At 37.2% G+C, this 16,183-nt stretch overlaps 1 protein-coding gene across 1 annotated transcript in view; it reads left to right on the top strand.

Annotated features, from left to right (window-relative positions):
- Nucleotides 1-5,052: 5,052 nt before the first annotated feature.
- LOC136866885 (death domain-associated protein 6) overlaps nt 5,053-16,183 on the top strand; it is a 282,179-nt gene continuing 271,048 nt past the window's right edge. The window contains exon 1 of the mRNA XM_067143978.2: nt 5,053-5,215. Within this exon, the coding sequence (XP_067000079.1) occupies nt 5,156-5,215 (60 nt within the window). The 5' untranslated portion in view covers nt 5,053-5,155. The remainder of the gene's footprint in view (nt 5,216-16,183) is intronic.

Raw genomic sequence — 16,183 nt, 5'->3', positions numbered from 1 at the left:
CTACATGGAAGGGAATAAAGGCATTTTTTCGTCTATTTTTGCTAGGTAGTGGCTTTACGTTGCATCGACACAGATAGGTCTTATGGTGACCACAAGAATAAAGGCATAGGTATAAAAGTCAGTACTCTATTGTTATAAACTTAGAATAAAAGTCATTCTACACTAAATTTGCGTATTTTGTAGAACACTGTAATAATTTGCTGCGGTGGAAGTTGTGCAACATGAATAATTTCTTAAACTGGCTAGTTTGGCTGGAATAACATTGTTACCGAAGATTTTGAGGGTAGTTTTAGAACGGCTGGAGTTCAATGCTGATCTTGCATGAACTTCTACGCAAGATATTAAGTCTTCAGAGGAGTATTACACGTAACTATGCTCATGTTCTAATCCGTACTGAAAGTCTGTTTAATTACAATAAACAATGTTTTATTATAAACCACCTGTTCAATACCGTACATTAAAATGTTATTATATTTAGAGTTTCACCATTAATATAAAGTTATAAGCGGGACATGTTTCGCTCCCTTATAGAGCATCATCAGCCAATCTAGAATCTCAAAGATCAGTTTATGTTTACAACTAATGACTTAAAAACTATTTGTACAATTTACAATCCTAACCTCATTTTACTAACATCATAGAAGGCAGAAGCATTGCTAGAACTTAATAGTGGAAAAGTTGATAAAAGTACATTCATTTAAAATTATGGTAGAATTTAAATATTTGAGAACAAACTTATTTATATTTGATCGACCTTCGTACTAACACCAAATACAGTAGAGACAATACACGACACTCATTGAGATATCGAGGGACAGCTATTAGAGCTCTCTCTAGCGAGTAGACCTGAGAACTACTGATTCTGTCATAAGAGCACGTGTATTTGTGTGTTAAGTTTTTGGTGTTATTTATGCGTTTTCAGCGAGTTAACATAATTAAATAGTAGCGTGAGTCATTCCTTGATATCTCCTCTCAGCATGAGGGGAAAGGCATGTGCTGTGTTTGGCTGCAGTAACTATGATGTAAAGAAGAATGCGCGGTCTTTCTTTCGCTTCGCTCGTGACAAGAAAATGTAAGTAATATTGTGTTTGCATATAATTATATTCTTCCAGTGACAAAGAGATTTTTATAGTACTTCATAATATTCTGACCTGTTCGACCCATATTTTAACTGGCTTAAAATACAATACGCATATTTCATTGTATATACCGATGTGTTGTGTGATCTGTGGGTTTCGATTTAATTCAAGAAAATGCATCCGCATATGTGCGTGGCTGGTTTTGTTCCAAGTTACCCCATTTGGAATGTCGTACCTAATGTGTTGTCAAGCACTGAACAAAATATGGGTGACTTAAGAAATGTACACATTTTGTTGAAGCAGTATGATGCAAATTTGCTTTACCCTAATGTAATAGCAAGTATCGCTTATAGGGAAGTTTTGAATGTTTTTGAGGCTAATTTTATAGATATTCTTTCTGTTAGTAGGCTTCATATTAAGAGGAAAATTGTCCAGCTTTTAAATATTAATTCATTGCCTCATGTGTGTAAGGAATGTGCCGATATTTTTATTGACAAGTGTCTTAATGTGATGATAAAATGTTTTTAAATCAGAAAAAAGACAAATCTAACGGTAAAAGTTCAGGAAGGAATTCTAAAGCAAAAAAAGTAATGCATAAATGAAAGCTCAAACTACTTCACAACAGTCCATTTCACATCTTGTTTATATGTCTAATTTCAGTCTTTAAATACTAACCTTTTAAATAATTCTTCATTCATTTATCCAGAATTGCTTTAGCAACTTCGAAGTTAATATCTCAATAACACTTTCTTTCTAGACGTAATTTATTTATCCATTTTCGTATATGCATTTCCATTGATATTTGAATTTAGCGCGACTTTTCAGGTCAAGTCACCAGGAGCGCCACCGTCGAATTGTCTCCCATTTTAACAAGGTTAAATCCGTAAGTATCGCGTATTGTCTCTACTGTATTTGCTAACACCATAACGCTTTACGCTTCGCTAGGAAAATGGCCGTAACTCTTAAGATTAATATGTACTTTTAACTTTTCCTACTTGCAAGGTGAATAGTAGATGTTGCCAGCTAATTTTCTCTTCCATCTATAAGCACAACTAAAGGCCGGTCTCCACTGATTAACATTTAACACCAACATGTTAAATTTAAGATCAATTCATTGAGAGGATGAATAGGGCCATAGCCGACTACAGTTACAAGCCGGATTCATGTAAGTTTAGTACGGTAACGTTCAGTTGAGGCCAAGGTGAAAGCTTGGGATCTATCCGTGTATGTTGATGTCTAGTGAACTTCGTCTCGTGTTTCGTTTAATTTTTCACGAATATGTTCGAATACCTATATATAACAAGGTATGTGATAGAATAAGCATACGTAGAGCATATTATCAAAGGAATGCGAAGGCTAACCAGGACTGAATAGCTTGGACTGTAGAGCTGGCTTTCTAAGCCCAGATCAGTCCGGTGGTATTTAAAAGTGTTCAAATACGTCAGCCTCGTGTCGGTAGATTTTCTGGCACGTTAAAGAACTCCAGTACAAAATTCCGACATCTCGGCGTCTCCTAAAAACCGTAAAAGTAGTTAGTCGGACGTTAAATCAGTAACGTTATTATTTGTGATGGTGCGGACTGAATTTGTCTTATTAATAAAATGTTTCATGTATTTGCAGATGCCCAAAAAATGTTTTGTTCCCATATACCGTAACAACTATAGCATTAGAAAGTGTTTTGTTACCTCGTTTAGTTTTCCTTTAGACGAAGATTTAAAACAAAAAAGGGTTTGTCATTTTAAACGGGATAATTGGGAACCTGGGAAGGATTCAGTCGTATGCATAAAACATGTCACACACGAACATTTTTCAACAGGGGATAAAATTTGTGATAGTAAAGTCAACGTAACTATACTACCACCTGAACCTAATGAGCTTCTCCCTGATGCATGTCCAATTGTTTTCCCAAATTTTCCAAAATATTTATCATCGAAAAGTGTTAAAAGAAAAGATCCTGAAGGTAGGAGCCTGGAAATGTACAGTAGGGTAAACAAGAAGATGGATGATATGCCAAATGTAACCCATTTACTCAAAATTCACCAAGATATGAATGTCATTGTATATTCTAAGTTACCAGGTGCTGGTAAAAGAAATGGCATGGTTAGCAAATGGTAAAATATCAAAGTAGTCTAAACTAAATGCAAATTATATAAGAACCACTTCTAGTAGTGTTAGTGTTAAATTTGTACAAATAAATCTATTAACATGCTTCACAGTCTCATATTGTGAGGTAAGCAGTAAAAGCACACTCTTTGTTTGACTCATATGCCTAACGCAACAATTCGAACTTTGCACTAAGAGGGCCGGGTTGAGTGGCTCACACGGTTGAGGCGCTGGGCTTCTGATCCCAACGTGGCAGGTTCGATCCTACCTCAGTCCAGCATTATTAATTTGAAGGTGCTCAAACACGTCAGCCTCATTTCGGTAGATTTACTGGCACGTAAAAGAACTCCTGATGGGCTAAATTCCGGCACCCTGGCGTCTCCAAAAACAATTATTATTATTATTATTATTATTATTATTATTATTATTATTATTATTATTATTATTATTATTATTATTATTATTATTATTATTATTATTATTTGCACTAAAAGGAAAAATAGTAAGGCCCTACTCAAAAAGTTTCGTTGGAACTGTGAAATCAAATTATTTATTGTCAAGAAACTTTCAAAGTGATAACTTAGAAAGAAGGTTTTGTATAGCTTATTGGTTGTAACTACAATGTTTCTGCACCTCAAGTCCTAGAAAGTGAGATGAAAATTAGGATTAAGGGTGTTCTGGGGTTGCGGTGGTGGTGGTATGGAAAAGTGAGGTTTGGCTGTAGCCGATTAGAAATGTCTGATTCCATCAAGACAGATGGTTTGGGCTCAATATGGAAATAAACAAGTTAGACTCACATTTATCATGTGAATTTTTTGGTGGGCATTTTGAGATGTCAGGGGCAATATGCTGTAGGCTACATTTCTGAGTATACAATAAGGACAATATCAAGGATAAGCTGTGACACTTCTGAACAACTTCAGAGAGATGGGTTAGGTGTGCCATCACATTGTATTGTGAGTGTCTGCAGAACAGTGGTATACGAAGATCATATGGGTTGTAAAATTTATAAAGAATTTCTGTTTTCTCTATCCTGAGCACCGGGCGAGTTGGCCGTGCGCGTAAAGGCGCGCGGCTGTGAGCTTAAATCCGGGAGATAGTAGGTTCGAATCCCACTATCGGCAGCCCTGAAAATGGTTTTCCGTGGTTTCCCATTTTCACACCTGGCAAATGCTGGGGCTGTACCTTAATTAAGGCCACGGTCGCTTCCTTCCCACTCCTAGCCCTTCCTTGTCCCATCGTCGCCATAAGACCTATCTGTGTCGGTGCGACGTAAAGCAACTAGCAAAAAAAAAAAAAAACAAAAAAAAAATCTGTCCTGAGCTGCTTCAGGAAGAGTTCTGGTTTGAACGCCGCCGTTGTGGGCGTGACAATAATGGCGCGATAGATTGTTTATTGTCTTCCTTTTCCAATGTTGTGGTAAATAAGTGCTGAAAGCATATGAAGAACACGAGTTAAGTCAGCAATGAGGATAAAAACACTAAACGGAGGAAGCTGTCAACGCTCCACAATAATCGAGCTTGTGAGTACTGTTTTTAAAGTATTTTGTTTTTACTCATGTAAAATGTGTAATTCCAACTTCAATGAGTGCAATTATTGAAGCATGTGTTTCTTAATACCATTTTACGAAGAGTGTACATTTATCACAATCATCGTGTTGGTCTAATTGTAGTGAATATGGGTGAAGTCATTCAAAATCGGACACGCCCCCTTTTCTCTCGGCCTCCGCTTGACAGATAGATACATCGTTGGCAAGCGTACCTTCCGGTTATAACTGTAGATGGCTCTGATAGGGCTGGTGCGGAAATCCGAAGAAGAAGAACCTTCGTCTAGTGTTGGCAACGCTGATTGTTGTTGGTGGCATGAATATGTTTTAAACATTCATGGACCCTGGATATGTTTACTTGGGTGTTAATAGTTATTCCTTCGTGTTAATAGATTTTCCATGTGTTTTATAGTATTTTGTTTTTGTCATGGATTCATGTGACATTATCGATTTAGCTTCTGATGATGAAACGATTCCATCAAATAAGGTTAGTTTGGATTGGTACATAAATTCTGTGGTGTAGTCCTTATCATTTGATATATGTGAGAAAAGAATAAGACCTGTTATTTCATGTATATGCACTTTGTTGTCCTCATGGATGAAATCTCCTCCCTATCCTTGTACATATGAATGTTTCGGACAATTCAATATTACTTTGAACTATAAAATGGTGAGGAATTACGAATGTTCCGGTTATGCATTATTTATGGCTAGAAGTGACGATGAAGTAACACTCCCTGTAGTTTTTTTGTTTGTCCAACCCTTTTCTCGTTTCTCTATAAAGTAATCAGAGAAAAAATGCCAAGTAGAGAATATTTATTCCGTCATGCTCAGTTATTCTGACTGGGCGTTTGTAATTAGTGTTTTAAAACATTCCTGATGTTGGCCTCTGCTTATATTAAAATGTGAAAGGCATGTCAACAAGTGTTCTGAAAATTATGAGCAGTGTAGGTGGTGAGGGTGGATTGTGGATACAATTAACAGATTTCTCTACTTTGCTCATGGACTCTCTTCAGTGCATTTAAACTGTTCTGCTCATGACAATAGAACAGGATATGCTACTCTTTGTAACAGAGGAAAATGATGTGCACCATCAGGTGGTTGTTATGAAGAAAGGATGAATTGTGAGAGTTAACTTGGATGACGTGTCATTTGATAATGTCACGTGTATCTCAACCTCACAAACTGCTGTTACTGTGGTTTTGGTTTTTTTCCCTGACCTAGTTTTGCAGAGGAACAAGCAGACAGCAAAATAACTGGGCAGTGGGATATGTTGATGAATTGAGCACCATGTCCAAAGACTATGCTGGTCAGCAGATGTCTCTTTTCTAATTGGCGATATCATTACAGATCCAATTTGCTGACTTCCTGTACGTACATAGATCTGTCAGGCTCTTCACCTTGGTGACATGGTGCATTTCTTGCATTTCTTATTTCTTGATGGATGCAGTATTTTTACATCCGTTTTTTGTACAGGTCTGAGCAAACTAACTTCTACTGAAGTCCCAAACTCGTTATGGCTGTGACAGTAATGGAATTTACTGCGGCATGCTTGGGCCGAGTAATGACATTTGGAACACAACTTGTCCGTCCGTTTGAGTGTTATGAAAGTTGTAATAATAATTTTGTGTGGTTAGAGTCTCCTTAAGGCAGACCCTCTGAAGAGGGTGGGCAGCATCTGCCATGTGTGGGAAATTGCATGTTAGAGTTGTGTGCAATGTGTAAGTTCCTTTGTTATATGGCAGTTCATGTCTACTACGTTAACTTCTTATTAACTTTCTTCAGCACAGTTTTATGGGGAAAAAACTTGTAAACAGAGCTTGTAGAAAAGGAAAGATGGAATCCTTGCCTGATGAATCACATTTTAGATTCTTTATTGAATTAGATTATATTATACTCAGTAAGGAATTTATCACATTCCCTTCTTCTTTCAGTGTTTTGTATCCCACCAGTACATTTCTTATAATTTACTTTATGATGATAGAATGAGTTCTTGGTTCACGGTACTTACAGGAGTTAAACAAGGCTGTAATATCTTTCACCTTTACTATTCATAGTTTACATGGATCATCTGCTGAAAGGTATAAAGTGGCAGGGAGGGATTCAGTTAGGTGGAAATGTAGTAAGCAGTCTGGCCTATGCTGACGACTTTGTCTTAATGGCAAATTGTGCCGAAAGCCTGAAACTTGAAAATAAGTGCAATGAGTATGCTATGAAAATTAGCCTTTCGAAGACAAAATTGATGTCAGTAGGTAAGAAATTCAACAGAATTGAATGTCAGATTGGTGATACAAAACTGCAGCAGGTAGATACTTTTAAGTATTTAGGTTGTGTGTTCTCCCAGGATGGTAGTATAGTAAGTGAGATTGAATCAAGGTGCAGTAAAGGTAATGGAGTGAGCTCACAGTTGTGATCAACAGTATTCAGTAAGAAGGAAGTCAATTCCTGGACAAAACTATCTTTACATCGGTCTGTTTTCAGACTAACTTTGCTTTACAGGAGCGAAAGCTGGGTGGATTTCAAATATCTTATTCATAAGTTAGAAGTAACACACATGAAAGTGGCGAGAATGATTGCTGGTATAAACAGGTGGGAACGATGGCAGGAGGGTACTCGGAATGAGGAGGTAAAGGCTAAGTTAGGAATAAACTCGATGGATGAAACTGTATGCATAAACCGGCTTCAGTGGTAGGGTCATGTGAGACGAATGGAGGAGGATAGGTTACCTCGGAGAATAATGGACTCTGTCGTGGAGGGTAAGAGAAGTAGAGGGAGACCAAGATAATGATGGTTAGACTCAGTTTCTGACGATTTAAAAATAAGAGGTATGGAACTAAATGAGACCACAGCACTTGTTGCAAATAGAGGATTGTAGCGACGTTTAGTAAATTCTCAGAGGCTTGCAGACTGAACGCTGAAAGGCATAACGCTCTATAATGATGATGTATGTATGTACTTTATACTACACCAATACAAATAGGTCTTATGGCGATGATGGGAGAGGAAAAGGCTAGGAGTGGGAAGTAAGTGACCTTGAAAGTGGGAAACCACGGAAAGCCATCTTGAGGTCAGCCAACAGCAGGGTTTGAACCCACTATTTCCGATGCTACATGACCCAAACTGCATAGCCATTCACTCAATATCACAACAGTAAATAAAGATACCGTACTAGAGAAAAAGCATTGAAATTGTTTTCATTCTCTGCTTATCCAAAGCCACTAAGTACGCCTATCCCAGTGACATTTAGAAATCAGCGAAGAAAAGCGGCGCATTTACTAAATCTTATAGTTCTGGTTGTATGATTGGTGCCTTATTCTGAAGAGCTCAGAAAAGGTATAGAGAAGGGCTGGACAAATCGCAGGTGCCCTGTCACCATGGTGACAAAAAGAAATGTCGAGGTGCCTACAATTTTCAAATTGTAACTGCTAAATTCGAGTCTGAGGGCAACATAATATTTTCAGAATTTATTTCCACTCTGGAAATAACAAGATATAAAAAGTTAATTTTGTGGTATTTTAAAAACTCATCAGGAAAACTTGTTCCTAAGGTGTTTTGTTTATTATTGTTATTACTGTCATCTCTATAGCATATCTTGGACAGAGATTATGAGGGTTATAAGCAATTATAAGCATCGCTTCAACTGAACGTTGACTTCAATCGAAAAAAGTACACATTCCAAAATCCTTACTTTTCTGAAGAAAGGAAAAACTGTTTTGTAACTAAAGGAAAGGTTTGATGAAAAAGTTACTATTACCATTTGTACATCATTAATCTACATATTCAACCACAAAATTTGGAAATCATATTACGTACACTCGCAATTTGAAAATTCTGTTAAGCAGTAACGAATTATTACACAACAATATGCCCACCCTCATTTGTGTTATAGTTATTCATTGTCTTAGTCATCAGCTCCTGCCGATGGCCAAGTGTGGCACTCGTCAAATGTAGGGGAAGATACTCCGGTATCGGACAGTTTGAATTATCAATTTTGGAATGGGTCTAATTAAAATTAAAAATTATTTTTGGAACCATATATTGTTTATGTTTAATAGGGGCAGTGCTTTAATCCACGGCAAGTAATGGCGGGAATTAATTTTTAGTATTTATAAACACTTGAGTTTTCATAATTTTAAAAACATGGCACACGGTACCGGACAGTTTCAGTATTCTTACATTATTTTCCTATTACACTGTACCAGTACATTACTTTCTAACACAAATGTCACATTTGTAATAAAGGGCATCCCCTTCAAGATTAGCACAGTTCTCATGTGCCCAATCCTTGCATATGATGCACTGAATTCAGTCTTCACTAAAATTCTTGCCTCAAATGATGCAGTCAGTTTTTCACAATCAAGTGTCAGAGTCTATTTTACTTTTTTCTGGTTCTGCTTCTTCGTTCCCGAGCTTCCTCCTTTGGTCGCAGCAGGTTTTTTTTTTTTTTTTTTCCAGTTTTTTTCGTTTCTCGCAGCACTGAGTTATTTTGTCTTTCTTCAAGCCTTTGTTTGAAAGGGGTGGAGGTTAGAACTTCACTCTGGACTCCACGCCTTTTCCTCAGGTTTAAATTTCCAAGAGTCTCACTTGGAAAAGGACTAAGTTCCTGAAGTAGACTTGCACTCGGAGATTTATTTTGATTAAGCCCATCTGAATCTTCACTTCTAGAGGCCTTGGAAGTGGCTATGCTATGCATGGTGAAGCTGAAGAACTGAATGTTGTTGTAGTTGGTTGTGCTTCAGATGACGCCTGGATTGAAGGAAGCTGGAAGGAATTTTAGCAGCTGTTGGTGACAGCTCTTTCAAGGACGCGAAGAAATCTAAGTCGCTAAAGAAGTTGCGGTTCAGGGGATAGATGCCACAACAAGAAAATGCTGACTGAGCAAGCTCCATTTTGAACACCTTGGTAAATGCAGAGCCAACTAGACCTGAAATATCTTTCAGCGTAATTTTCAGCTTGGGATACTTCCTCATCCACATGGAACAAGCCTCGTTGAAGGCATCCTTGAATGGCTTCATGATCACTCGGTCAAGAGGTTTGCAACCTGTGAGTTGTATGAGGTGGCAAACTCAGCATGTGGATGTTGTGGTCTCGAGCAAACAGAATAACATCCAAATCTTTGTGACTAGAATGGCCATGAACAATAAGAAACACTGGATTCTCTACACTTGGGTTCACTCTCAAAACAGAAGATTTCATCCACTTTAGGAATCCATCTTTAGTTATCCACCCGCCCGGATGGGCATAAGATACACTGCACCTGGGTGCATTCTTCGTCAGATCATTGTCCATTCTCACTCTGGGGAAAACCAGCAATGGAGGGAGAAACTGGTCACCTGAGGCATTTATGCAGAGAACAGTAACGTTTTTTCCCCTTTCCCTGGAAGTTAGCTTGCCAACTTGTTTCTTCCCTTTCACCGATAACACCTTCAACTAATTCTCATGCACAACTCAAACGCCAGTCTTATCAGTGTTGAAAATCCTCAAAGGATGAAATAAATATCTAAGCATTAACTCGATGAGCTTGTCAAAAAATGTATCCACTTGTTCCTTGTTGAAGCCTTTCGCCTGCTGCAGGCTGGTAGATTCAGCCGATTTGGGATGCCTTTTCATGAATGAAAAATAACATTGTTTGCTCGCCATGCCCTTTTCTTTATTAAACTGATGTTTTAGTTTCAATTTCTCTGTGTACTGAAAAACCAATTTCAAAAATTAATTCCTACTTAGTGGCATTAAAAGGCTGTCTAACATTTTCACATGGTTGTATAAAGCTTCGTCTTCCACTTCAGAAAACATACTTTTATATGTACCCATATCGGGTTTCATTTCTACCTCCTTTCCTGAAGACAGTAATTTCAATCTGTCAACCAACGTGCTTTTAGGGACGCTAAACTGCTCGTCTGCTTCCCTAATGCTCAATATATCCCCTCTCACTTCATCAACAACTAATTTCATGTTCTCCACTGTCCAGTTTCCTCTTTTCATCCCCATAAATAAATAATGGCATATGGCCTCCGGAGAGGCCTGGTGCAGGTCTTTTTCTAGTAGACGGCCATGTCTGTGAAGATGAGGGTCTACCTAGGATGATTTCCAATGTTGAATACGCCACACACACCCAGCCCCCGAGCCATTGGAATTAACCAATTAAGTTTAAATCCCCGAAACGGCCGGGAATCGAACCCGGGACCCTCTGAGCCGAAGGCCAGTACGCTGACCATTCAGCCAATGAGTCGGACATCCCCATATTTATCTGTGACAAAGGGAAGTACTTTAAGAATCGGCAATAAACCTACACATAACTTTGTTCGATACCGGGTGCCGCAACCTTGTCCGATATTGAGTTCCTGATGCGAAAAGCTGAAAAAATCTCTGTACGTAACACGTGTAAAGGAAAGCAGAGCCATCCTCCATACTCTCACATTAACATATGGTAAATAATAAATAATGATGGAAATTATATTTTACTCACCAGTATTGTAGTAACAGGTTCACAAGATTATCTTATTGCAGGCAGAAGCAAGTCAAAGACAGAAAATCCTCTAACACTTGTTCACTTCTTGGTTCATGAAAATACAATGGACCCTCTCAGGCCTCCTTGGAAGGAACCTGTTACTACCTGTACAAAAGTTGCTGCAACTTTGTGCTGGAAACCCCAAATTGATACTGTCCGATACTGAGTGCCGTCCGATATCGGGGTACCTTCCCCTATATACTGGTCTGGGATATACTTGACAAGCTTTAAAAGATCATGTATCTTGCTGGCCTTAATGGGTACCTGAAAATAATAATAATAATAATAATAATAATAATAATAATAATTTAATACTAGAAAATACAAAAAAGCCAAAAGAAAGGTGCTGTAGCACTTACCGTTCCATTATAAGCCTTGCTTGAAGGAAGCATTATGTTGCTGGTTGTTTTTGAGCTTGAAGGTTAGTTGGACTACACCATCGATGAACTCAGAGGTTGTCACGTATCCGTTAATGTCACTTTAGTAACATAAGTACTTACACTTGCTTTGAGCAAATGACAGTTTTCTGTCTTCAAGGCTTTTTGGCAACTTTACAAAGTGTTGGGGGCCACGAGTTCGTAAAGTGCAGAACATCTTCATTTTTTACTTCTTTTACCTCAAAGGTTGGCTCAGCTTTCTTTGCAGTCTGGTCTTTTGATACAGAGAGTAAATGCGATCATATTTTCAAACAGCTGTTTTAATGACAGCAGATGTTCGATCGTATGGCAAGAAACTATGCCTTCTTGTTGGGTAATGTTGATGTATTATCGTGAAGCAACTGTTCATAGTCAGTGCGGAAGGTTATTTACATATCGTATGGTTCCTGTTCTGATCTCCACATGCATCACTGAATAATCGGAGTCTCTTAATCTCTTCAGGAACGTGTTTGTTTATAATAATAATAATAATAATAATCATATGGCCTCAGCTACAGTGTGCAGACATTTCATTTTAACGCAATCTGGCTGTCTGCTTGTCAATTTTGACGTTCCGGTTTACAGTACTCTAGGGCCACTAGATGGCAAAACGAGTAAACCAAAACTCTCTTCTGCGTCTATGGCTGAATGAATTTTGTCGGGTAAACACCAAATGTATCACCAGAGATCTTTTACAAGCCAACATCGTACGACATGGTGTCGAATGGACTTTCTTCCGCCCTTCAAAAATCCGACTACCTCCACCTGGTTTGAACCCGCTATCTTGGGATCCGGAGGCGACGCTCTACCAATGATCCACAGAGGCAGCTTTTGTTTATAAAATCTAATAGAAATGAGGACACCCCCTCAGGGTATGTGTAGAAAAATTGCCCTGTCATTTTTTCGATTCGTGCACATTTAAAGACCAAGTACCATAGCTTTCTCATATAGAACATTTCTTGTACTGGTAAATTTGGCAGAGGAAAATTTTGCATAAAGTCTAACACGATCACCATAATTTCAGGTAGCTACAGAGCAAGGACATAATACATTTTATAGATATAAAAATACATAACATTTTATTTCATTTTCACAAATAGAATTAACAGTGATCGTTAAAATTATGAATTTGGCGAGTTAGGAAACATGTTTAACATGCATTTGCTCTGAGCACATTCAACATTCAATACATGAAACTTCTCAAGATTTTCACACAATCAACAAGTTACAGAATACATCACAAGATTTAATTGTTACGGCATAGGATTATTGTGTGTTTCAAAACACGCCAAATTTATAATTTTATTGATAACTGTTAATTCTATTTGTGAAAATGAAGTATGATGTTATGTATTTTTATATGTATAAAATTTATTATGTCCTTGCTCTTTTAGTGATTTAGGCTGATGATGACGTTTGTATATGTCGGAACTGGGCCCATAAATAAATAAATAAATAAATAAATGTTGTAGACAACATCTTGTACAACTTACATTTGTATTGAAAAGGTGGAACTTTACTGGAATCTTAATTTGCCGTCTCTTATGTATGATTAACTCAGCTGTTGTTGTACATTTAGCATTGTCGTTAAGTGTGTTAGATTTCAATTTAGTGAGTAGATCCTTACACATAGAAGATGCGTCAACTTGGGGCTTGCCAAACCTGAACCCAATATTTTCTTTAAGATATTTCAAAGAATACTCGTACTTGGATTTATTTGCCAGTTTTCTATACTTTTCAATAAACAAATTATACATTTTCAGTACATTTGTGATAGTACATATATCATACCCACGCACTATATGTAGAAGTGTGAGATATTATTGTCAGTATTCAATTTTATTATTATTATTATTATTATTATTATTATTATTATTATTATTATTATTATTATTATTCTTTCGAATGGGCCACCAGAGAACCACGTGCCAGTTTCAATTCCTTCTTCTTTGTTCTTTCCTTTTCTTCCAGTACGCTTTCATGTGTTCACTATGTTTCTTCTTTCTGTCTTCAGACCACTTTGAACCAGTCTTTTTTACTTTTCTACCTTGGAATCCTTCTATTTTCAATACTATTTCCCGAAAGCCTTCTCTATTATGTATTTCTTCTGTTGTTATATTGTTTTTTTCTAAATCCTTTCTTACTTCATTGACCCAGCTTGTCGTTTATTTCTTACCCCACAAATATCTGAAAATCTTACTGGTTAATCTACTATCTTGCATTCGATATAAATGTTCAAAAAACATAAGTCTCCTTTTCCTCATTACATCTGATATATTTTCTATTTTTGATATATTATTATTATTATTATTATTATTATTATTATTATTATTATTATTATTATTATTATTATTATTATCTGTATTTTAGTTGTATATTTTGTCATTAATATTTGTAAGCTGAAATGTCTCCATATATGTAGTATGAGTAATTTGTTTTTAGGGCTGGGAAAACTTTGCTATATTGGAACTTGGAAACTTTGGATGAGTCAAGTAAATATCCCGGTCTGATGAAATGAGCTTGTTGTTGTACTAGGAAAGTTCCATGACTCATGTGAAACACCCCAGAGAGTTTATGTCTTGGGACCAAGAAGGATTTCACGGCGTGGTCTTGACAAGAGGATCTACCATGATTGGCTGGCGAGGATCAATCCAGACATATCATGTGAGAGGAAGGGGAATGCTGATGTCTATAAAGGTTGATCAGATGGCGGGAACCAGACAGTACGGGAAAGGAGGAGTGCTGACACGGTACGAGAAGGAAGTAGTGCAGACACATTGTACGGGAAGGAAGTAGTGCTAACACACATGGGAGTTAAACTTGATATACAGTATTCGAGTGACACTGCTACAATGGACTGGACTTCAAACGTTCGTGGAACGTAGTCTTGTTATGTTTGTGAAAAGTGACTGACATACGACTATGTATTGTATCACTTGTGGCTGCCTGGCATTATATGTTGGTGAAAGCTATCTCAGACTTTCCATAATTTATGCTAAGGAACGACAAGCGTGTGTTGCTCAAATGTATATATCCTGACAACAAGTGTTAAAGTCTGTGAACCACAGTATTACGAGGTACAGTATTTGTGTGATGTTATAACTGCCGATGTGTTGATACAGAGACAGTGAAGGGTTCTTATATGCATATATGTACATTGTTCAACGAACTAACTACAAATGGTGGCTTAGTTCTCATTTTTGTTTTCCCACTGTTTTCATTGTTGTTGTTGTAAATATGGAGTCATCCAGCAATCTTTTGTTTGTGTATTATAAGTGTATTTTGGTGTGTTGATGAGGTGCTCATGCACGGATTTTATTCAGAATATAGTTGGATATTTTAGAATCAGTGGAGTTATTGATGAACCTAGGTGCAGTTCCAACCTATTTAGTCATTTTCAGAAGGTTACGGAAAGCCTGAAGTAGATGTACCAGTACGCAGCATTATGTACACGCCCTAGGATATAAAGAATTATCATGCTGTATCTAAATTCGAAGGATCCATTCTGGTGAACTCTGGCGCCCATACTACGGACATTTCGATTAATTATGTTTAATAATTTTATTACGTTTTTGAGAAATATTATTTACTTATATAATTCTATTTATTCAGTCATTTATATATTTATTAGTATTATACAGTAAAGTTACACATTGCGCTGAGCAACTAAATAGGTTATAGGAATCATAGTGTAGTGGGTTATGTATTTTGGAAGCAAGTCAATATGCGATGGATTTTAATGTTTACAGAGGGTGGGAAAACATTCCTACAATTTCCATGTTTCCCTCTCTGATCAACAGGGGATTTGCCACTAGCCAAGATGTGTTAGCCTAATCACTACTTTGTGAGATGGCATGACAGCTAATAAAGGCTTTACGACACCCTTCTGAACGTTTATTGCCCTGAACAACAAAATATTTAAATGAGAAAGTGTTTTGTTTTGAGTTATCATTTATTGGTGTGTGCTGGCAGACATCAAAACTCTCAGTGCGCACCATCAAATATGTGTCCTGTTCATTCTTTGGTTTACCAGTCGTAAAGTGATCGTATATGTTCATTCTTTGGTTTACCAGTCGTAAAGTGATCGTTTATAAGTTATTCAATGTTAAGAAACAGTATTGCTCTTCTGTTCAACAGCATCACAGGAAAACTGTGGCACATATATTGATGAAACTCGGCATTTCATTTCAAGATAAAAGGGGGAAGAAATTAAGCTGAAATTTATTGTTTATGGCTTCAAGGGGATGGGAGTTTTAGAGGGGGCTCATTTTGGTTTACACAGCAATAAGGGAAAACAGCAGCACATAAATTTGTGAAACTCAGTACTTGAGTTCAAAATAGAAGGAGGAAGGAACTAAGCTGCAAATTACTCATATTTTTTGGAGCTCAACAGGACTGGAGGTTTAGAGAGGGGACTCTCATTTTGGTTTTCACAGCTGTAGGGGATAACGATGGTACATAAATTTGTGAAACTCAAAATTTCACTCCAATATAAAAGATGGAAAAGACTAAGCCAAAAAATATTTTTATT

Source organism: Anabrus simplex, chromosome 3 (assembly GCF_040414725.1).
Source record: "Anabrus simplex isolate iqAnaSimp1 chromosome 3, ASM4041472v1, whole genome shotgun sequence".
Taxonomy (NCBI): Eukaryota; Metazoa; Arthropoda; class Insecta; order Orthoptera; family Tettigoniidae; genus Anabrus; species Anabrus simplex.
The sequence above is the reverse complement of the archived record's forward strand: the minus strand, read 5'-3'. Positions and strand labels throughout refer to the sequence as shown.